This window comes from Sycon ciliatum, chromosome 13, assembly GCF_964019385.1.
Source record: "Sycon ciliatum chromosome 13, ocSycCili1.1, whole genome shotgun sequence".
NCBI classification, from domain to species: domain Eukaryota; kingdom Metazoa; phylum Porifera; class Calcarea; order Leucosolenida; family Sycettidae; genus Sycon; species Sycon ciliatum.
In genome coordinates, this window is record NC_088655.1 from 16,902,342 (window position 1) to 16,925,481 (window position 23,140).

General features: G+C 48.0%; 1 protein-coding gene across 5 annotated transcripts; it reads right to left on the reverse strand.

Moving 5' to 3' along the window:
- Positions 1-63: 63 nt before the first annotated feature.
- On the reverse strand, positions 64-22,550 carry LOC135829594 (uncharacterized). Of its 5 annotated transcripts, XM_065341984.1 has the most exons (11): positions 22,047-22,550; positions 19,227-19,291; positions 13,727-14,015; positions 13,118-13,201; positions 11,956-12,051; positions 8,640-8,813; positions 7,104-7,253; positions 3,303-3,479; positions 2,983-3,057; positions 1,561-1,761; positions 64-808 (listed from the first exon to the last, which is right to left on the reverse strand). In XM_065341984.1, exons 2-6 carry the CDS (start codon positions 19,235-19,237, stop codon positions 8,793-8,795), a joined length of 501 nt encoding a protein of 166 aa, XP_065198056.1. In that variant the 5' UTR covers positions 19,238-19,291; positions 22,047-22,550; the 3' UTR covers positions 64-808; positions 1,561-1,761; positions 2,983-3,057; positions 3,303-3,479; positions 7,104-7,253; positions 8,640-8,792. The 5 variants fall into 5 exon arrangements, 4 of the variants coding, with proteins under 4 accessions (XP_065198056.1, XP_065198059.1, XP_065198058.1 ...); XR_010555868.1 differs by lacking the exon at positions 19,227-19,291 and having other exon boundaries at positions 22,047-22,380; XM_065341987.1 differs by lacking the exon at positions 22,047-22,550 and having other exon boundaries at positions 19,227-19,467.
- Positions 22,551-23,140: the final 590 nt, after the last annotated feature.

Consider the following 23,140-nt stretch of genomic DNA (forward strand, 5'->3'; position numbering starts at 1 on the left):
ATTAAAAGTTGTTGAGGCACCACGAATACAGTCGGGCGTCACAGAACGTGGGACCCAGGAATGTACGTGTATACCTCTAGGAACACCACAGCCAATAACGTTTAAAAAAGAAACGCAGTGTCAATAGACTCAAGTCTCTGCTTTTCTGGAATACAGATTCTGCTACACACGTATTGCTCACTATCCAGTGGGATGTGCATCTAAGAAAGTGGTACAAGAAGTCAAGGAATTAAGCCTAAGGCCAGATTGCTGAAAGGTTTCGTATAACTGACGAGCCTGACGAAACAACAGCCGTGGATGCGTGGCTCTACTGTAATAAATGTACAGGTACACAAACAATTTGAATGCAGAAATAACAACAACAAACAGGGAGAGGTGTAGGAAAATATACTCGGCCCCTAGTGAATTTGCTTGTGTATTAGCTTGAAAACTTTGGGTACACTTGTTGAGAGACCTAACTGCATGCAGCTAAAATATGGAGTGCCGTTGTCACCGACGACCTTTCCAGTAAAGTTGCGGCTAACATCTTTTCAGGTATTCCCGGGTCTTCGCTAAGGCCGTAAGGGTGAATGATATCATGTGCGTCTTCTATTGCTGATGTCGCTACACTCGATGGTGGTGCTGATGTACTGATTGTGGTGGAAGATATTGAGATGCCGTATGTCTCGAACCTTTTCGCCAAGTCTCCGCGGCCATCGCGCAAGAGGGTCGGGAGCACCACAACTGCAACGCCACAGATCCAAGGATCGATTCTCGGACAAAACATTCATCAGATTGCCAAAGGTCCCCAGTGCTTGGCAATACTGGCCTGTACAGCATGAACACACCACACATACGCCCACACACCATGTACCATGTAAACGCCCGTTGCAGGAGAAGCACACAAATCTGCAAATGAATTGGATGTGCACCCACAGATTTTCTCGTATAGGAACAATAGCTGATCTGAATCTGAATAAAACAGATCAAGACTAGTGCCAGATAACAGTCCAATCCGCACAAGGCAACTGGCGCAGCCATGTGAATCTCGAGCGAAATGGACAAACATATCCCCAATTATCAGCAAACGGGTGTGCGTTACAGGATTGGCCTGGCAACTTCAAACAGGCACAATCCACTAACGTGGTGCCCCGTCAACTTCAACGGGAACACACCGATACAAACACAGCCCCACAACAGCAAAACGGGAACGCCGTTACAAATATGGTGCCCTGGCAACTTAACGGGAACGCACCAACACAAGCTGGCCTGGCACCTTCAAACAGGCACAACTGACAAAACACGGCATCCGGCAACAGCAAATGGGTAGGTACACCGTTACAAGAACAGTCCATCGCACCAAAATGCTGCTGCCACAACATTATAGCAGCAGCACGCCAGATATGCATACATGGCATTCCCAAAAGCAGATACCTGGAGTCAAATTCATCCATCACACTGTTTGTTAGGGCTGAATTTTACAGTGACAATAGCAAATCCCACCTAAGGCACATGTGATGAGATCTGTACACCAACTATAGTCACAGAATCAATGCACATTAGTAGAGCATAAGAACTCACTTGCGCTCATACCCTGTCACGTAGAGATGCTACTCTACGTGTACTGTTCCGATGTCCATTGGGGTGGTATGCCGGCCACTTGCCAGATGTAGAGCTTTTAAGCCGTACTTTGCCACCGTCTGCTTGCCGTATCACCACCTCACTTGCAACTCTGGATTCCAGGACTGTCGCTCCAACAATGGGCATGGAGCGGGCGCTAACCTGATAACAGTTGAGAGCGTGACAGAGTATCTTATTTAAATAAGGCCGAGTAAGGTGGATCCCTTTGGCAAACGTGAACACAGGCTTGGTGCTACAGGCATGGGCTGTCATGTACCGGAATAGCCAATACCGGGCATGTTTCGTCGACAGTAGATGGAACTGCGACGGCTCCACCGTATATGGCCGAGTCTTAGTGACCTTCAGGCGCAACGTGACCAAGTCGGGTGTGAGACTCCCAGCCTCCCACACAAATACTCTTTGGCTGTCAAACGAGTGAATACTAGTAGATGATGCTAAATACTCGCTGGCAAACAATAAGCCATACAAGGCCAGTAGTATACTTACCCACAGCATAGCCTGATCTACAATATGACTGATTGGATCGTTGTAAGTATTGCCGAAAATGGATTAAGTCGTCCACTAAAAGCTCTTTGAAACTCGGATGTTGAGCCAATATGGCAATAATAGAATTAATGTAGAAAGGAAAAGGACGTATGGATATGAGTGTAGAGTACCTGTCACTATATACTAAATACAGTCAGAAAGTGCAACAACCAGGCACTAAAACATTTGACGACCCGACTCCTGGCTTCAACACATCTTCGTAGTGTTAAGGAGAGACCAAAGAGGGAAAGGTAATACTGGTTTCGTCATCGTCCAGTAACAATCAACATTTCTTGTTCTTGTGGGACTGTAGCTTCAACTACTAGCTTGTGCTCATTTTCGTTGCGCTTACCTTCCCCTCTTTGGTCTCTCCTTTTAACCTTGAACCTTCCAAGTTGGAAGGCTGTTGGTTAGCGCTACGGAGATGTGTTGAAGCTAGGAGTCAGGTCGTCGAATGTCTCAGCACTCTGTCAGTTTTGTGCCTAGTTGTTGCATTTTTTTCTGTAGTAGCTAGTTACAGTGGTGGACTGTTACTCTTAACTCGTATCCATATGTCCTTTTCCTTTCTAATAAAAGCTCTATCCGCAAATATGCCGAGGCGGCTTGCCGTCTCTCCCTCTATGCCATGCAACACAACTGTTGAGCGAGCAGCTTTTAGGCCAGCCCCATTGCACAACAGGTAATAGGCTACTAATAGCGTAACGCAGCTAGGTAAACACGAATCGATGAAAGAGGCAGACTTCTTAGAACAAAGAGACTAGTTGTGAAGGACACAACATTTTCAGCAGTCAGCAGTAGGAGAAATTGCTCTTAATTATGCAGCAATACTAGGCTTACACGTTTGTGTCATGCGTTCTGAGACGGAGTCCTTGACTAGCTCGTCACTGGCCGCACTCAGAGCAGCAGTCGTCACTACACATGGGTTGGGAAGCAATGGACAAAATTAACACTTGCCATGCACACATGCACTGCTTACCAGCTAAGTTAATATGTCATACTGCACTGCAGCAAGCAAGGAACTGGCAATACCTGCACCAGGCCTATCTACTGTGACCCATGCCATTGTGAATGAGAAGAGGCAGCATTTGACAGTATGAGCGGTGTGATGAACGGGAATGCATAATACAAGCCAGTCGAGCATTGGTACATGTACTTACGGACGCAAGTTGGCTGCACACCGCTCCACTGGCCGTTGATTTCACAAGTACGCACGGCCGAGCCCATAAGGACATAGGGAGATGTGCACACAAACGTGGTCGTGTTGCTGAACATCAAGCCGTTCACGGTCATTGAGCCCAGTGCCGGTGGTGACAGGACCTGGCAGTCGGTTTGACCTGCACAAGCACAGAGTGCACAGAGCACAGGCATTCAGTGCATGCATGTTTGGCCCGGGGGTGAAACGAGTGCCAAAATTGAGGACTCGAGTACTCTTTGAAAAAACGAGCGAGTATTCGAGCGAGTACGAGTATTTTACTGACAACATAAAACAATGTACTGCACACACTCTCGTAACACTGAACGTATTACACCTGATACACATGTAGTCTTGCATGCAGCCTAGTGCAGGAAATAGTCTGAACTACGTCTTTTGTTGGTAAGTAGGGACAAGTAATAATTTCACACTTGCATGGGTTATCAGTACTGGTCAGAGTAACAGACGTGCTTGATGTACAAGCATACAGTACACTATGCATAAGATACTTTGAGTATTTTGCGAAACGAGTCCTCACTCCTTTCGAATTTTCGAGCAAGCGCTCGAGTATTCGATATACTCGTTTCATCCCTAAAACGTTTTTTTTTTTTTTTTTACTAAAAAACACAGCCCTACTAATAATCAGGGGAAGAGGACAACTGAAGTGACACTGGACAACAAGACAAAGGGGAGTAGGGGCGATGTGCCGATGTGGTTGGCGAGGCTCATCCGACCGGAGGTCTCGGAATCACAGCCTACGGCCAGGCATCGATAGGAATGCAGCTAGGGAGGGAGGAAGATCAAGTGAGAAAGAGAGAGAGAGAGAGAGGGGGGGGGAGAGGGAGAGAGAGAGAGAGAGAGAGAGAGAGAGAGAGAGAGAGAGAGAGAGAGAGAGAGAGAGAGAGAGAGAGAGAGAGAGAGAGAGAGAGGGAGATAGAGAGATAGAGATAGAGAGATAGAGAGAGAGAGAGAAAGAGAGAGAGAGAGAGAGAGAGAGAGAGAGAGAGAGAGAGAGAGAGAGAGAGAGAGAGAGAGAGAGAGAGAGAGAGAGAGAAATAAAATAAAACAAGAAAGAGATGAGAAGAGAAATAAAACAAGAAAGAGATGAGAAGAGAAATAAAATAAAACAAGAAAGAGATGAGAAGAGAGATAAAATAAAACAAGAAAGAGATGATGGGCGAGGGTAGTTGCTCATTGACGGGTGGCATAGCCTCACAGGGAGTCCGTAGCCCAGAGCCAATTCTGTTGACGCAAGTGGCGATGGACCTTCGTCTTGAAGGATTGGAGAGACTTCAACTGGGGCATAGGATCCGGAAACATGTCTTGCGGAAGCCTGTTCCATTCATCCACTACACCATATGGGAACGAAAGCTGGAGAAAGTTGGGGGCCGTAGGGAGGAGCACTGCTTGTAGCTGATGCTGGTGGCGGACACGGAGCTGCGACCTTGTCCGCGGGACGAGGCTAGCTTCCTGGCGAGGCGGCACGAGCGCAGAGAGATCTGGATGGTCTTGAAGGCACATTAGCTTGTACATGTACGTGAGAGCGTACACTTGGCGGCGGGCAGCTAGGCTCTGCAGCAAGGCGTCAGGACCAATGATGGCAAGGGCCTTCCGCTGTACTCGGTCGAGTCTTTGCAGGTGAGAGTTGGCTGCGCCCATCCATGTCAATGGTGCGTATTCGAGTACAGGGCGTACGAAGCCTCTGTACGTTGTCAAGCGTCCTTCACGGCCAAGGAAACTTGATGCTCGACGCAGAAATCCTAGTCGGGCTACAGCACGAAGAGAAACATTGCGGAGGTGGTGTCTGAAGGTGAGTTTGCTGTCGAAGGTCACTCCCAGGAGCTTCAGCTCGTCCCCGCAGGGAATATCATGGGCTCCGAACGTTAGGTCTGGGAGTGGCCAGGGGTTGCGGTGGTGGCCAATATGCAGCAGCTGCGACTTTGTCGGCTCAAAGCGAACTCGCCATTGTTCTCCCCAGCTACTCAATCCATCCAGGCTAGATTGCATGTCTGCAATACTGCCAGCAGAGTCATCCCTGGATCGTATGATGGTGTACAGCATGGTGTCATCTGCGTACACACCCATTCGCGTTGATGGGGAAAGACAGGTCTCAGCATCGTTGACATACATCAAGAATAAGGTGGGTCCCAGGATGCTGCCTTGGGGTACGCCAGCTTTAATCTGGAATTGAGCAGATTCCTGTCCATTGACGATTGCGCTTAGTGTGCGATTCCGCAAATAGTCCCGTAGCCACTGCAGCAGGCTACCGCCAATACCGAGAGTGGCCGCTTTGTGTAGGACGCCGGGGTGCGACACGCGGTCAAACGCACCAGCAATGTCGACAGCCAGGACGTGGGCACAGCCACCAGAACCAGCGGCCAGCGACCAATCATGCCCAAGCACTGCTAGTAGGTCCGCTGTTCCAAGGCCACTGCGAAATCCGTACTGCTTGGTTGACAAGAGATGATGTTTTTCAAGGTGATTCACAATTTGACAGTTCACAATACGCTCCATCACTTTGGAGATGATGGGGAGGAGGGAGACTGGGCGGTAATTCTTAGGGTTGGATAGGCTGCCCTTCTTGTAGACTGGCACAACTCGAGCACTCTTCCAGGCCTCTGGCTGGACACCCTTACGGAAGCACAGGGAGAAGAGAGACGTGAGAGGCGATGCAAGTTCATGGGAGCACTCCTTGAGCACTCGGGCAGGGATGTTGTCCGGACCGGACGCCTTGCCAACGTCGAGCTGGTTCAGGAGGCGTTTCGTATGTGTGCGTGGCACAGACGTTGGTTTTGAATACATTGTAGTACACGCATTGTGTAAAGGAAATTGATGCGAAGACTGCCTCAACATGGCCATGCAAAGTAATAAAATAAATACAGCAGTGAATAGCGGTCAACAGTAGCTCTACATTTTGCTTGTAATAGAAGTCATTAGCGTCAGAGCAAGAAGAGGGACAAGACGAGTCAAGGGACAATCCGGAGGACGCAATACCATACGACCAACTGTTTGTTTCTACAAGCGTTATTGTACCGTCGACACAGCTCTGACGACGATATACTGGGCGAATGCCGCGGGGCCTCCCAGCGTGTCAGCGGTAGTGGGTGATGGGCAGATAACAAGGTAGCTTGCGGACAACATCGGTGGCATGAAGCCTAGTGACTGCCAAGCGTCTTGGCGCGACGGGCGAGCAGTACAGTGTCATGCCCCAGGGGCTGCTGTGGCTGTCGACGTCGGCGGGTCGTGAGGTGCGTTCGCAGGCCTTCATGGCGCTCGGACAACTGCAATACTAGTACACAGACTCTCACTACTAGCTACATAGTACTCTGATTCTGGCACGTTATTTATGCATTGAATAGTGATTGATTTTCCGCGCCGAATATCCGACGCTGCATGCATGTCCAATGCGCGTCAACAGTACTTCACACTTTCCTTTTCCCGCGTTATCACCTCAGCTATGCCAGTTTTGTATGTGGAAACCCCCTATATAATAGCAGTTTGGTCTATATTTTTAATCATTCAATATCTACCTTCACTGATGAGCTATGTATTAGCGAAACAGTTGTCTGAAGGAGTTTATCAATATCGTCTACGGAAGTGTCCTCGCAATGGTGATGGTTGTGTGCAGGAGGGTCTAGTCGGCTACAGAGCGCAGTGTGGTGGTGGAGGTGACTCAACATTTTCTTCAATGGCTGAGAGCTCTGTCGCACCCTGTAATAATAATAGAAGTCATGGTACTGCTATCAGTGCTGCTGCTGGTGCTTACCTGGAGCTGGTGTGACCTTGCCTGGGCAGTACTGTGCATCAGAGCCATCAGCACAGTCGTACCAAACACCGTCGCAGCGCTGTGATGGCAGGATACAGCCACTGGAACGCAGGCAGGGCAGGTAGCCAGACTGGCACTGCAGTTGAATGGCTGGATACACGTACCCATACACACAACACACAAAGCAGTCAAGAGATGAAGAAGGTGTCTGCTCGGCACATCTTTGGTACAGTCAAGAGATATTAGCATATTTGGAGGAGGTGGTAGCCTAAAACAGGCTCGACAAAAGTTACCGGCTTATGCCAACAACTCAGTAGACGGTTCGATACCGGAACGCCTTGACAGCCAAATTTGTATAGACCCAAACCGATCATCAGCGTTGATTTTTCACTCGAAATATGTTTGTGGAAGGAAACTGGCATGTTGAAGTTTGCTCTGGGGCCAGAGTCAATCGAACTGAGCCACTCCTTTGTGTTGACCCATTGCCTCCAAGTAATTTAGTTGCCCAATTTTTCGCTTCAAAAAAGTTCAAATCAGAGGTGGCTCCAAACCGGACACGTTTTAGAGTGCACGTCAAATTCACTCTGGGTCTGAAATTAGGTAATTGCTATCGCTCCACGACGGCCAGTACAGAGTAACAATACCGTATTATCTCTAATATAAGCACGGTCCTTTATTTTTTCAATGTACCTCCGTCCCGTGCTACTAATGGAGACGTTCCTTTATTGGAGACTGTTCCATTATTATTTCAACCTCATTTCAGAGGAATGTTTATACCATGCCAAATTCATGTATGACACACACATTTCAGGGTTTTTTTCGCCGGTACCGATAATGAATTTACACAGTGTGCTTATAATGGAGACTGAGCACTTTATTTTTTGAATGCCGCCCCAAGGTGTTCTATTATTGGAGACTTGCTATTATTGGAGACTGTGCTTATATTAGAGATAATACGGTAAGCCTTGTGTGTGCTTCCATTAGTTTTCATTGGTATGCGGTGCTTTATTGGCAAGAGGCGAGCCGCTGTTTACCTGCGACAAGAAGTTGATTTTTCGAAAGTCGTAAAACTCAAGTCGCAGTGCGAAGCAACACGTCAAAAACTCACCTGCTTGGTATGGCGCGTCTGGTCATCGCAGAGCCATGACATTTTGGCTCGGAGTATAACACATCGTAGTCTCACTGTGACATATGTTTTCTAATCAAAATACCAAGAGAGAAAGTGAATATTGAGTCTGTTCCGGTTTGCAACCTGTGTCCTATTTGAAACCGTCGCCTCTACCCGGTGAAACACCCTAACCATACACCTACAAGTATAACATATATCCTAAGGACTCAGGCTGAGATGCCCGACTGGTCCTGGGTCCTGTGATAAGCACGATCATCATTTGTGATGATGAAAAGTGGCAGGTAACACCCAGACTATTACATGCTCTGTAAATAGGAAAGATCAACGCCACCAGAATCTGCCTTCCTACAAGCCTGAAGCTTCTCTACACAAGAGGGATATATTGGCTCTCTTTAAATTCAACTTACGATTGCATGAGGCAGCTGCCCCACTCCAGGAACCGTCAATCTGGCAGATGCGCACAATGCTTCCCTGCAGGTTGTATCCGGAATTTCAGCCGAAGACGACGCTGCCTCCAGCAGAATAGGTTGTGCCCTGGGAGTAGCCGTTGGTCGGTTTAGCTAGCGGTGTGCACACACCGGCTGTACACGTCACAGGCACGTACACACACAGGCACACACACACACACACACACACTACTACTACTACTATGATACAGCTACCCTAAACGGGTCACGCCGCCCTCCACCCAAGCATGAGCACTATGAGGGGCAGTGGCAAATAAATAGAATCAGCTAGCAGAACTGGCAAAACAGATGAAACAATGGAGCAGAACGGACGACTGCTGTACTGTAACAACAACCTGACAGCTACAGTGCCAACGACTGAAAATGAACAGGAAGGAAAAAAAAATTCAAAATTTCACGTCACGAAAAAACACTGTCCACGAAAGAATCCACCAAGCAAAAGGAGTGTGGGCATCCGAAATCCCACCAGGACTCCACTAGCAGTTCTTCCACGTTGACGATGTAAGCGGCAGGGCAAGGCCTCACAAATCCGACAGACTTCCACAACGCTTGACCAGTGCACTCATGACGACGAAAGATTGAAGTTTCAATTCCCACCATTCCGCCATTGGGACCTTCCTCTCCGCACTCGCTCGTCCACTCCACTGAAAACAACGAGTTGTTCCAGCACTCCACCAGCCAATCCGCAATTCCCACCACTGCATTCTTCGAGCTTGGATTCTTCACAGCACTCGAGGGACAGCTACTCCACTGCGAGTGGTGGACCACGGCCGACGCAGCAGTGACAATATCAAAGTAAATTGTCCTGCAAGCTACATCGCGATTCCGCGCTCCAATCATGCAGCACTACCTTGGCAGTGTGCGAGGGTGCTCCAGGGTCGACTCTGGCTACGCCAGAGTCGCCCTGGGCAGGCAGAAAACTTGGGAGAAAGCCAAGAACACGGAGCTCAGAAAGTGTGACCTGCTCCCAAGGAGCACAAACACACACACACACACACACACACACACACACACACACACACACACACACACACACACACACACACACACACACACACACACACACACACACACACACACACACACACACATCTTGACCTTGATACACAAGGATTCTTCATTATTTGCAACGTTTGAGCTGAGCTGCGATCATCGCGCTTTGCTGCAGTGTGCTAAAAAAACAAGAACAAAAAAACGGCCAAAAAATGGGGCGGCTGAGGCCGCCCCAGCCACCCCAGCTGTGCCGGCCTTGCATGCCTGGTGTACGGTCTGAAAGATGAAAGATGGAGCTCTTGTATACCCGGACCCGGAAAGTCTGCTTCGCCTGCTCGGCAGCAGCTTCGTAGTGGTGGTCAAGGGTCGAAGATCGACGGATACGGATCAACTCCCCAGTGATCACACCTTTACCCATACTACGGGGGTGGTTACTACCGGCAAGCAGATACAGGAAACGATTGGTGACCTTGAAATGAGGCTTCACCGCCATGTATCCCTTACTACGGAAAACTGTGGTGTCCAGGAAATCAATGCCATCATGTGCCAGTTCATGCGCAAACTCGAGGGCCGAACACTTATTAATCCTGTCTAAAGCGTGCTGAACTTGACCTTGGCAACCATGCAATGAAACAAAAATGTCACTGATAAAGCGTCTATAAACCTGAACCTCTAAACCCTCCCCCTCTAAGATCGGCAAAATGTACCGATTCTCCAAATACAGCATAACAATGTCGGCATAGACCACTGCTGCAGGCGAACCCATGGCAGTCCCTTGGATCTGCGGAAACAAATCGTTATCGTACACGAACCCGTTAGTCTTCCGAATGACTTACATCAGGGAAGTCACTGCTATTGTTTACCGTGTACGAAGGGCCGGGGGCATCCACCTTGTATACCTGTGTGTGATATACCACGACAATGCCACGTGACCGAGCTCGTTGGGGATGTTGGTGTAAAGGCTGGTCACATCTATACTCAAAAATAAATGATCGTCCCGCACAGGCAAACCTTCTACCAAGTTGATGAAATCCGTAGTTCAGGCCAGAACAGTACTTTCCTCACGTACATACAGGTTCAGTAGAAAGTCAATGAACTTAGCGGGATAGTAGCCAGGACTATTCAGACTAACAATAGGCCTAACCTTCAGGGCACAGGGCTTATGTGTTTTGATAAGTCTCCTGAAAACGGGCATGCGCCCCCGGTGCGACTAAGAACAGTGACATATAAAATGGTCATACGATGCCCAATGCGATGCCTAGTCATGGTGAGTAAACAATTGACTCGGGTCGCAAACAAGAAGTCTCAACACAGCCTTGAGCCTGTTGGTTGCCATCGGCAGTCTAGCCGCATGCTCATCTAGCCCCTCAGGCAAAAAAAACAGTCATTTATAATGTTGGGCATTGTGATGCTGGGCACGACCTATATCATCATAGTGAGATCCGTCCAGGACTACTATCACAATAGACTGCCTTTGAATATGCCCGAGTCTGATCGCGTTCTAATTCCCAAACTATGTGCTGCATGTGTACACTCCGCCTATGGTTAGTCTACTCCAGAACAACGCCTGGAGAGGTTCATTGGGGGCATGATGTCCCCCACCCCATCCCCCTTGCCCCCTGCACCTGAAGTACCGGTATTGCCCCTCCCCCCCAAATAAAGTACAGGACACAGATGGACTCGCGGCACTGGGGAGCACGTAGCAGTAGGCAAGTTGACGATGCCAGTGCAGACACACCTCACCTCGGTCACCACACTGGCACAGTCATATGGTCTCCAAGGAACATAGCTACCAGAGAACACACACTAATGGGAGTATATAGTGCTATCCCGGAGGATAGACAACCTCCTATACAAAAATACCTACTGATAGAGTTCTGTGTAGACCCTATGTGCACATATGTGTGGATGAGTACTGGTAAACGGACAGCTAACCCTAGTCTAAGTAAAATAAATGTAGAATGTAGACCCTGGGCAAAAAATAAGTAAATAAAAATAATAGCAACACATGAGGGAACTCGGATGGAGAGCCAAGGATTAAAATTGAAAAAGAGGACCATCAGTTTACGAGTTATCCGTTTTGTCCAACACTAACGGGTATAAGCGTGATGCAGCTAAGCATCAGGTGGTTGAATGTCATGATCTCATCAGTCAGTTTTTGTGCTGATTGTTGCACATTTTTGACTCAGCAGTATTCTGCTTATAACCGTTAGTGTTGGACAAAACGGATAACTTGTAAAAATGAGGGAACACTCATCCTTACCCAAGGTCCAACGTCAGCACTCGGCGCCGCTCCGAACCAAGAGGAACATTGGAGAGATCGTCTATCAGCTCCTCTCTCGTCCTGCGATAAAATCGCCTAATGCCAAAACACAAGAAGATAGGAAAGGCAAGTAGAATAAATAAATCAATAAAATAATAAACAACAATACAAGTTTGAACAGCTGCAAACGTAATGGACGATCCGAACAAGACCAATGATATACCTAGAAATTCTAGAAGGCACTAGGAAACATCCATACCTGCTCAAACTGAAGAGGACAACATAGAAAAAGGTAAAAGAAGGCACTACTCAAGTGTTCCTGGGATAGCTATGGTCTTTGCTATGCTATTGATTTGCAGTCTGATTCATCTGAAAAACGAAGTTTCAAGTTTCAAGCATTTCGATTTGAATTTACAGTCCTACCCTTGTTAGTATGACATCGGTTGCAAGACAAACCTCATTAGTAGACAACAATCCAAAATCCCATGAATCATTAGCAGTCGTACATGCAAGTCCGGATAAGAGATTATTCGTTTGTAGACCAAATTCGTTATAACGTCCCCTTCAGCTGTCCCACAGGTTTGAATTCTCATTGCAAGAAAAAGCGGATGGCCGAGGATAGCTCGATTGATATTTCATGTTGTCTTGTATCGGGGTCCGATGAAACATTGTCTGATAATGGGTTGTCTTGTACAGGGTTTTGGTGGAAAACACTGTCTAATAACAAGGAAACATCAGTTCTGATGTGGACACAATATGGATGATGCAAAGCAGCAGAAAAATGTACTCGTTATCAGACAAAAAAAGTTGATACCCCCAGGGTTGTCTCCTAACAAGGGTAGACCTACGAAATAGTGGTTGCGACTTCGGCGAAGATTGTTAGGAAAGGGTTTGCTCTCGACACTGGAGCTCACGCTATTCCGCCGCCTTGACTTTACACTTGACTGACTGACAGCTGCCACCCAGAGCACACGAAAAGTCCATCCAACCTTCCACTCGGAAAACCTGCAAGAAGGGACCACTCCCTGCTCAATACACAGTGTTTCGGGAAAATTTTTACCCTCATCAGCCGAGTTTGAGTAGGCTGAGGAAGATTGTGCCTGAGAAGCACCATTTATATAGTGCTCTCCAGGTCCAAACATCACCAGGGATACAAACTTACAGAGATGCTCCGTTTGCAGCGCGACAAACACCTCGTGAGCACCAGATAGCAGTGCGAGTCAGTGTCGCTCCTGGACGGTGAAAGCTGTATGTTGACACACAGAGAGAGAGAGCGGGGAAGAGAGAGAGAGAGAGAGAGAGAGAGAGAGAGAGAGAGAGAGAGAGAGAGAGAGAGAGAGAGAGAGAGAGAGACACACACACACACACACACACACAAACACACAGAGACAGACAGACAGACAGGCAGACAGAAGGAGAAAAGACAGAGATCCGGGATGTGACATCATCATGACATCGGCCGTTGCTGTGTATGTTGGATCCAAGGTAACGAAAAGACGACACATGGGCAACCTCCATGGTTCGAGTCGCGAGCGGCTCTAGATCGTCGTTAGAGGTGTTGGGGCCCGAAACCATGAACTTGGGTTGGGTGGGGGGGGGGGGCACACGCACGCACACACACACACACACACACACACACACACACACACACACACACACACACACACACGCACACACACACACACACACACACACACACACACACACACACACACACATACACATACATACACACACACACACACACACACACACACACACATACACACACCTTCCTTCCTTCCTTCTTCCACTGCCATGACTGGCTATGTGGCCCCATACGGGGCAGACCAGGAGACGTGTTGTCCACCGGGCGGGGAACGCCATACTCAGCGCGCTCGGGCCGCGCGAACAGCGTTACACTTGTGCGTCGCAATATCCTGTGGCCGACGAAAACTGCGCGCACAAGTGCCACAAATGAGGGGCTTCGCCACAGGCTCCATGCGGGACTGGACAATAGCGTCGACAGCGTCACGGCAGGTGACCCGCCATCCCTGTCGATCTTGGACGATGTCACCAAGCTGCTCCAGAGGAACGCCAACACACACACACACACACACACACACACACACACACACACACACACACACACACACACACACACACACACACACACACATACACACATACTTTGTACCATGTATATGCCCGTCACAAGAAAAGCACGCAAAGTTGTGGAAGTCAGGTCTCGCTGGACCAACCAGAATGGAGCTGCTACGGGCCTGAGCACTCAGCTTTCCCCAGGTTGCAGAAGGCAATGCAGTGCGGCAAGTGGCAGGCAATCCTACGTGAAAATTGGCACATACACCTCCATATTAATAATTCCAACGAGAGAGCTCAGTTGAAAGCTCAGGGCCCTCACTATGCTTTTTTGCCTAGGTTATCATGCATTATGCGATAGCAATAAACAACAGTTTTATTCGGCTGAAATAAAGGATACCAATAGACCCCACTTGTACTTGGCTGAAATATATTGTTCATCGTTGTTATTGCATTTAGTTTTTCATTTCGATATCGCACAAATAAAGAGCGCTTGAGCTTGAAGGCTAGAGAGGGCTTGACCGCCCAGGAGCCCTCGCTATGCTTAATATTTGCCTAGGTTATCATGTGTGTTGTTCGAACTGATAGAAACGTCTTTGCAATACAAAAACATGTGCATGACAATCAAAACTTTAGTTCATAAACGCACATCGATACATAACTCAAAAACTCAAACTCTCAGACAGGTACATTCTACCAAGTAAAAGTAAATATAATAATAGATTACGCTTTGGTACTAGCTTATTTCATTTTTTAAGCCCTGTTTCAACATGTGGCCAGCAGTCTTTGCCAGAATGGTACGGAACATCAACGGAATAGGGCCAGGCTGGTGCGTAACATGATGATGGCCCCGCACACCGAACAAGTTCGAGCATGAGAGCATGTATTTTCTCCTGCTGAATGGATGCCTGTGCAGCGGTCTCTAGCTGTCAACGCGTCTTGTCACGAAGGCGGTGAGTCTCCAAACGACGGGATATTTGCTCCGTCATTTCTTGCTGTTGGCATAGCCTTTCGCAAGCACGGCGACTCTCGAGGCGGCGGGACCTCTCTTCTCCCTTCTTCTACTCTCTGTGTATGCACTCCTGCCGACGCCGTCTGCTCAGAGCTTTAATTAACAGTATCACCCCTGTCATTTTGCTCTTCCTCATAGTCCTCTTCTAATTATCTCAGCATTCTATTTATACAACAACTACGACCATTAAAACACTGCAATCTACCCGATCCTTACATTCCCAGCCCATTAGTACCACACCCCTAAACTTTCGACCGATAGTACGACACGTTCTATGAGACTATGGTCTTTTGAAATCAAACCGCGACCATTACAATAATGCGATCTAAACCATAATGAGCGTTAGCATGCTAACGCAAGTTAGCAGGCAGCCCAGCGAGCTGGCCCGACCTGCACGCATGCGCGAGTCACATGGTCATGCGCCCTCCAAGATCCTGTACAATGTCTCTTGCATGTCATTGCTGTTTTCGACTTTCGAGCATGCAACTTGCGGAACATGCGTTCCCAAACAATTTCCTCTACAATTGTGCTCGCCCCGGTGTATCTTGCTAAGCTCAATGTTAAAAGTGCATTCTGCCGAATTCCCGTCCGCCCGGAGGATTGGTCCTTGTCGATCCGCTGGCAGGATCAATACTTTTATGAGAGTGCCCTGCCCTTCAGACTGTATTACGCTCCAGTCCAGCTATATGGAACTCTGTCGCATCCGCCAGTGAATGGATTATGTGCTAGCAGTTCGCACTCACACGCCTGTTGCATTACGGGGAATACCTCAACTAACGTTACTTCCTCAGTGCATGCTCTGGACTTGTGTTAGCTTGCCAGCAATTCGCTATTCTGCTCCGAGCGTTTACATACTTCGATGGTTCTCTGGCCCCAGCAAAAGTGGAGGGTCCAGCTCAAGTCCTGACGTTATTGGCATCATCCCATTACGGGGAGTACCTCGACTAACGTTTCTGTCTCCATGCATGCTCTGAACTTGTGTTAGCTCGCCAGCAACTCGCTACTCGGCGCCGCGCGTTTACATACCTCGGTGTTTCTCTGGCGTCAGTAAAAGTGCTTCCTCAATGCATGCTCTGGACCTGTGTTAGCTCGCCAGCAACTCGCTACTCGGCGCCGCGCGTTTACATACCTCGGTGTTTTCTCTGGCGTCAGCAAAAGTGGAGGGTCCAGCCCACGTCCTGATGTTTATCGGCGTCATCCTGGACACCCGCCGCGCTAACATCAGTATGCCTATGGACGAACTTGCCGAGCTTCGTGATCTCCTTCGGGCCACTCTTCACACAGCTTCAACTACCCAATGTCAACTCGAGTCTCTTCTGGGAAAGCTCTCGTTTGCTACAAGAGTGATAGCCCCTGGATGCAAATTGCAGATTGTGGTCACTTGCCAACTGGTACCGGCAGCCGTGTTACCTGATCAAGCTCTCCAAAGAGTGCCTCAAAGATCTTCGCTGATGGCCTGAGCTCCTGGATTAGCGGAACGGCCGGTCCTTCTTCCTACACCCTAAATGGACGCCGTCCCCCGACTTGCTGGTATTCACTGATGCAAGTGGTGCACTTGGCCGGTGCTCGTACAATTGCGACCGGGGATAGGGCGATGGACAGTCAATCAAGCAGAGCAGCAATCGCAAAGGGTTGTTTGCAATAGTGGCAGCCCGCAGCACCTGGGAAAACTAGCGGCATCAGCTGCGAATGCCAATCGATGGGCATTTACAGCAACTGCAAGGATATTGCTCATCAGTTGTGGCTTTGGCCTGGCGTTGTACACCAGCCACTCGTTTCGAATCAGCTGCGGGACTCGATATTCAGAGAGGCGGGAAGGTGGAAAGCGATGTCTGCCCGAGTAACATTCGGACGCCACCTGCAGCCAAAGTATGGGTGGCTGCAGCAATGGCCTCAGCCCATGATATCAAGTTCTGACAGTCTTTACCTAGCTTGCACCGCTTACAGATTGCACGGGTAGCTGCACTTTGTGATCCGCTCCGGGAGTGCCGATTTATGGAATATATGCTCTCAACTGGTTATGCATACCAATATATTTAGCATTTGGAGGCTCTACTCAGAGTCATTGGCGGCTCCATGCGGAGTCATTGGCGGCTTCATGTGGAGTCATTGGCGGCTCCATGCGGAGTCATTGGCGGCTCCAAGCGGAGTCATTGGCGGCTCCATGCGGAGTCATAGGCGGCTCCATGCGGAGTCAATTTGCGGCTCCATGCGGGGTCATTCGGCGGCTCCATGCGGGGTCATTCGGCGGCTCCATGCGGGGTCATTCGGCGGCTCCATGCGAAGTCATTCGGTGGCTCCATGCGGAGTCATTTGACGGCTCCAAGCGGAGTCATTTGCCGGCTCAGCTGCGAGCCATCTAGTGGCTCCAAGCAGAGCCATCATACCAGTTGCTCGAATCGGCACTCCCAGCTTAATCCAAAACTCGGCTGCTCTGTTGTGAGGTGGGGGGATGCTAACCTAGGAATGGGTTTGCTCCCCACACTGGAGCTCGCGATATTCCGTCGACTTGACACTTGACGGACTCACGACTGCCATCCAGAGTCGCCACCACTATTTCTAAACCATACGGCTAATTATTTTAGTTAGCTATCCACTTACCGGTACAGTAAAACCTGTGACTACCGACCACCCCTTGGTGCCAGCAAAAGCGGTCTTTAGTAGCAGGTGGTCTTTAGTTAGAGGTTTGCACCGCGTGACCATATGTGGATCCCATTATATGATATGTATGTCAAAATGCAGCAGAGCTAATACAATTCCCCAGGACTTGCGCAATGTCAGAAAGATGGAGAGATGGAGAGAGAGAGAGAGAGAGAGAGAGAGAAGATTAATTTTTTGCAGACTTCAAATTCAGCTGCTACTTCTGAAGCCAGGAGTCAAACGTTCCCTGGGGAAGTTTCGTTTCGCGCTGGGCTTCAAATTTGTTCATGCGATCAATCATACCGACTGTCCTTGTTGTGACTTCTTGATTGCTTGAACGCGATCCTTCAGCATCAGGACCTTGTGGTGCTGCTTTGTTTCTGGATTCCTTGATGCCATCGTCGATCCGTCTGTATGACTGGGGTGACAGAGCCGCCCAGTCTTCGTTTCTCCTCCGAATAGTAACATCGATCAGAGAGCGCTTTCGATGCGCTCTCCAAGACGTTTCCTATCATGTTTTTTCTTGACAGCGCTTGAAATTTTGACAGGTGTAGTGCAGTCCACACCGACTCCACAGCCCAAATTACCTGCATTCATTTGTTCAGCTGTAGTATCGAAAGATTCTTTTCAGGACCATGGAAAATCAGTAAAATTTCAAGAAGGAGCTTCGAGCAACATTTGATTTCCTACATCGCGGTCGCTAGTTACGGGTCAAAAATTGTGTTTGGGACAGGAAAAGGCGGTCGCTGGTCGCGTTCAGAAGGTAGTCGCTAGTCACAGTGCATTTTGAATGTGAGACCTTCCGTGCCTGGCGAAGTGGCCGGTAGTACCAGGCTGGTCGCTAGTGACGGTGGTCTTTAGTTACAGGTTTTACTGTATATCCCTTACCGAAATTGTATTCTTGAACGCAATATTCTTCTTTCTTTTTATTCTACTCCGTTCCATCAGCACTCGGCCGATGGCAGGAGATTGGCACCCACTGGGCTAGCATGCAGCAGCCAAAGCTGGGGCCTTTTCTTACTCCGTCAAACCCACTTCTTAAAACGAAACTGACGTGCATATTCACATTGCATGTTGTGAATGTCCCCATATTTGCCCCGACATCTTAGCTCGTACAGCGCTCCAGATACATCTATGCTACGGTGCGCACCGCATACTCGAATTACAGTACGGGACACATACGGGATACTGCACCAACCATGGCATGCCACGTGAACCACCCTACCAGGCACCGTGACACGCACTGAATTACAGCGGTGTGGATGCTGGCTAGCGCCAGATGCTACTAAAGTACAACTGAATAGCGTCTTTTGCATAGCTACGGGAATAATCTCATATCCCAAGCATTGCAGCTCTGCTAATAGAATAATTCAGGTTACTCCCACTCCATTTCTCTAGTGCTTATTTTTCTGAAAAAATATCATCTTTGGCACCAGAATGCTGCCACCAAGAGTACATTAACCAGAGTGTGCAGCCCAAAGAGAATCATCCCACGGCAAAGTTTATTGTTTAGGGCATAGACTCGCAGTAACAGGCTCACCTTTGCTGCATCTCACACCGCTTCACACGGTCATCTACTCTATCAGTAATTTCTGTTGCACATTGCTGCAGATTCAGAAAAACATAACTTGCACATACAAAATGTGTCTTAGTTTTATGCTATAGGTCCATCATTACCGATGAGTACCCCGCGCATACATTAGATGCCTGGTACACAAAGGGTTAACAAAAACGTAGAAAACACACCGAATTTCCAGGTAATTACAGTCTGTATCGGCTATAGCGTACCCTTTTGATTTCCGTGATTTTATCACTATAACCGATGCATCACTATATGCGATATGATCGATTTTTTTCGAGCGACACATGAAAGGCAAGGGAATACTTCCAGCATGGCGTTTTGACAAATGAGCATGCTGCATAGTTGACAGTGCCCGCATTTCCATAAAAAATTCTGTTATGTACATGTACATGTGTCACTATCAAAATAAGCAACGTGAAGAAAGTAAAAAAAATAGGGCCTTTGATATTATTGCAACATGTATTTTAAAGTTATCACTATAGCCGATTATAATGTAGTGTGTTATGCATGTTTTGATTCTATGTTGCCATCATAATATCCGATATATCATTACATCCGATAATATTGGTTATAGTGATATTTGTACTGGATAAAATACGTTTTGCTTTTGATATTTCGTACCAATATCACTGTAGCCGATATATTCTTATATCCGGTCACTCTATAGCCGATACAGACTGTACCATGGTGATACGGTACTTTAGCTTGAACCTATTGTATGACGGGTTTTCTACGATTCATAATGACCCAGGGAATAACTAACAGTTAGCGACGCAATTCTTCTGAGGTGTAAAGTGACTTCAGGAATACATGTATGTTGCAGAAAACTGCGATGCATGCTGATTATTTACTGTGCCCTATCGTGCACCATATACCTGGTGGGTTACTCAGGGATAAAGTAGATGCACACAAGTACCGTGCATCACGGCACAGGTTAGGTTCGCAACTAGCTGCTACAGTGTACTTGTGGTCCGAACTTGCACTCTACTCAGCTCTGCATACGCAAAGAGTGCTGGTGCCGAAATGAACCAGAAGGGTGCTGAGTGGGACGCAACAACACTGACTCTGTATACCCATGTACACAGATATGATAGGGTATGCAGTACCTGCTCTAAGATTTAACACAAACCGGGTACACGTCTACCTGGCACAACTCCTACAACACTGGGCCAGGGCCAGATGCGTTCAAGTGCGGCTACTGTGTGTCAGGGAGTCGTAAACTTACTTTCGACTTCCTGATGTACATGATTGTACATGTACATGTATGAACGTACTCGCACTGGGCACTCTGGCCGCACGTATCTGCACGCGTGTGCAGCCTGTCAGTGGCGGTATACCCTCGAAGTATAAAAAAAGTATAGTACTCGACAGGACTTCCGACCGGGTCGCAGGTAACCCAGTGTTCTTTTTCCAAAAGGCGACGAGGAGACAATAACTTTATTAATGCGATTAATAGTATAAGTGAAGCGGACATTACAAAATGATGAATGAGAATACATGTATCTAAAATGGTTGTTCCTAATCGATTTTCTGGAGACTATCATCAGGGAAAATCGTCTCACAATAGAGGCTATACGGAGAAACAAACTACTTATAGGTTATCGGATAGTGGGAAGTATACAAGGTGAGGTGTGAAAAAAAACTAAAAAACACGATCTTCCCTCAAGAAAATCGATTAGGAACAACCATTTTAGATACATGTATTCTCATTCATCATTTTGTAATGTCCGCTTCACTTATACTATTTTTCCAAAAGGTCCAAGTACTCACAAACAGGGCCACTGACCCGGCTCTGGAGCAGACACTGGTAATCTAGGTCCAAGTTTGCTCGATTATGTTGACGCTTCATGTGCTTTCATAGCCAAGGTTTCTCACTTTCTTCGCAAGCTCTTTTAGTCTTGAGAGTTGACAACTGCTTATGGTTGTGTTGGCAGAAAACATGTCAGCTAATCTGACAACCGTCCAACCCCATTTTACTGGTAAGTAGTCAGTGAGTGGCTTTGATGGGGCCATACTAGAGGGGAAGTTCGCGGCATATTTGTGCTTCCTTTTTGAAAACACGTTCTCGCTCGAAGGGTTTCTAAACTTTATCCCTGCGCTCATTGATGGAGTTCATCGATGGAGTTGCCAGCGGCACTCTACAGAAGAACAACGTTGTCAAGTTTTTTATGAAAAATTATCAAACATTTTCAAATTGCTATAAGTTTGGTTAGGGCCGGGTTCCACTGCGGCTCCGCAGCTCCGCTGCTCCACGGTACTTGGCTGCATGCAGCAGAGCGGCGCGGTTCCAGTGACACTCGCCATTCACGGTACCGCGATCGTGCTCGACGTTTTTTGATGACATTTAGCCTGCCTGCGCGCGCGTGAAATCCAAAAAAATCCTCGTGTTCTGGCCTGTGCAACGAATTAAAATTCCCCCGAATAAATCAATTAAGTGCGGGAAACAATGCAAGCCGTGACCGCGGCTTGCATTTTTTTGTGTCAAGCAGCGAAGCGAAAGCTGGTGATGAGCCGCGGCCTCGCTGGACCAGCTCGTAAACGATGACGTTTCATGCCGTGGATGATGTGCGGCGGAGCGGCAGTGGAACCCAGCCCTTAGGAAATTTGTCATTAATTTGTTTATGCTGCATAGATGGAGAGCTGCACACTCTGGCTTATGGACTCTCGCCTACAGTGTAGTCGTACTGCTAGTGTACTGGCATTACAGAAGACACGAAAAACGAGAACATAATTATGGCGAGAAAGTAATTACTGGCTAAGAATTGCCCTAAGACTTACCGCTTCTCAGTGCTCCATACCAGGAAGTAGTACAATACCTACTCCCTGCTCCATACGAGTGTTTTCTCCTCATTCTTTACCCCAGGAGTCTCGTCCATTTAGCGGCTCAAATGCTTGAGCTCCGGATAGCGGAAAATAACTCGTCGTCCATTAGCGGCTCTAATAGTGCCTGGTCTGAAGTGTCGCAGTCTAGCAACCATGATTTTTTCCAGGAGGGTAAGGGTTGCAAACCCAAAGAGACCCTAAGCTTCGTCTATCAAACAAAACAATTGCCCTAAAAAATGGAAGAGGAAAAGAGTGAGCTCATGAGCGAGCTGGTCTGAGCGCGCTACTTTTCAAAAAATAGAAGCTGAAAGCCATCAAAGTCAAAGCATTCTGGCTAGCGCGTTTGTGTATGTCACGAGCGCTAGCGCGCTAGTCGCAGCAAACGCTCGCAGGCCAGAGTTAGCGCTATTTGGGCTGTTTGCCGCACGCGGCAGCTGGATGGATCACGTGATCCAAGCTGACAAATAAGGTCCGATGGTTCAGCTACATTGAGCCACAAGCATGGCAAATGACTACACTTTCTACGAAGCCCAGCCTGAAAATTTAATAATGAATGGCGATCAATAACTGCGTGCAGGCAGGCAGCACATGCTCAGGGAGAGGATGGCGCTTAGACCAATCCCGAAAAGATTGTCTGGGTTCGAAAGGGGGCATGTCAACAGAGAGTACACTGTACAACACATACATGACACTACCTGATCAGCATGCGACACATAACAGGACGTGTTTGATAGTTCGCGTGTGAATGCGAGGGTAAGTACACGGTTTTCTCGTTAGTTGCATGCAAGAGAGACGATGCGACAGAAAGCAAAGCCGTTTGTAGTTTTCTCTCTCGCACTGGTAATGGTCTGCTGTTGGAGTTGAAATGCTAAGACATAATCCTTGTTTCGCTCTTCTGTGTAGTGTGAAGAGGTCAACGAACATGTAGAGCTCACTTTGATGAAGTAGGCACGGCTGTGAGCGCTGTGGCTCAAAGCGATAGGCCCTAAATCTTACGAGATATTTCGAGTGCTATTGTTTGTTGCGAGCGCTTCGTCTTCGATGAGTTC

Excerpts from the sequence above, each read along its gene's own strand:
- LOC135829594 (XM_065341984.1), bottom strand. Across the intron at positions 13,202-13,726 it reads GGAAGAAGGAAGGAAGGAAG|CTTTCACCGTCCAGGAGCGA; the intron begins GTGTGTGTATGT and ends GTCAACATACAG. Across the intron at positions 8,814-11,955 it reads GTGCTGACGTTGGACCTTGG|CCGGTGTGTGCACACCGCTA; the intron begins GTAAGGATGAGT and ends TGACGTGTACAG.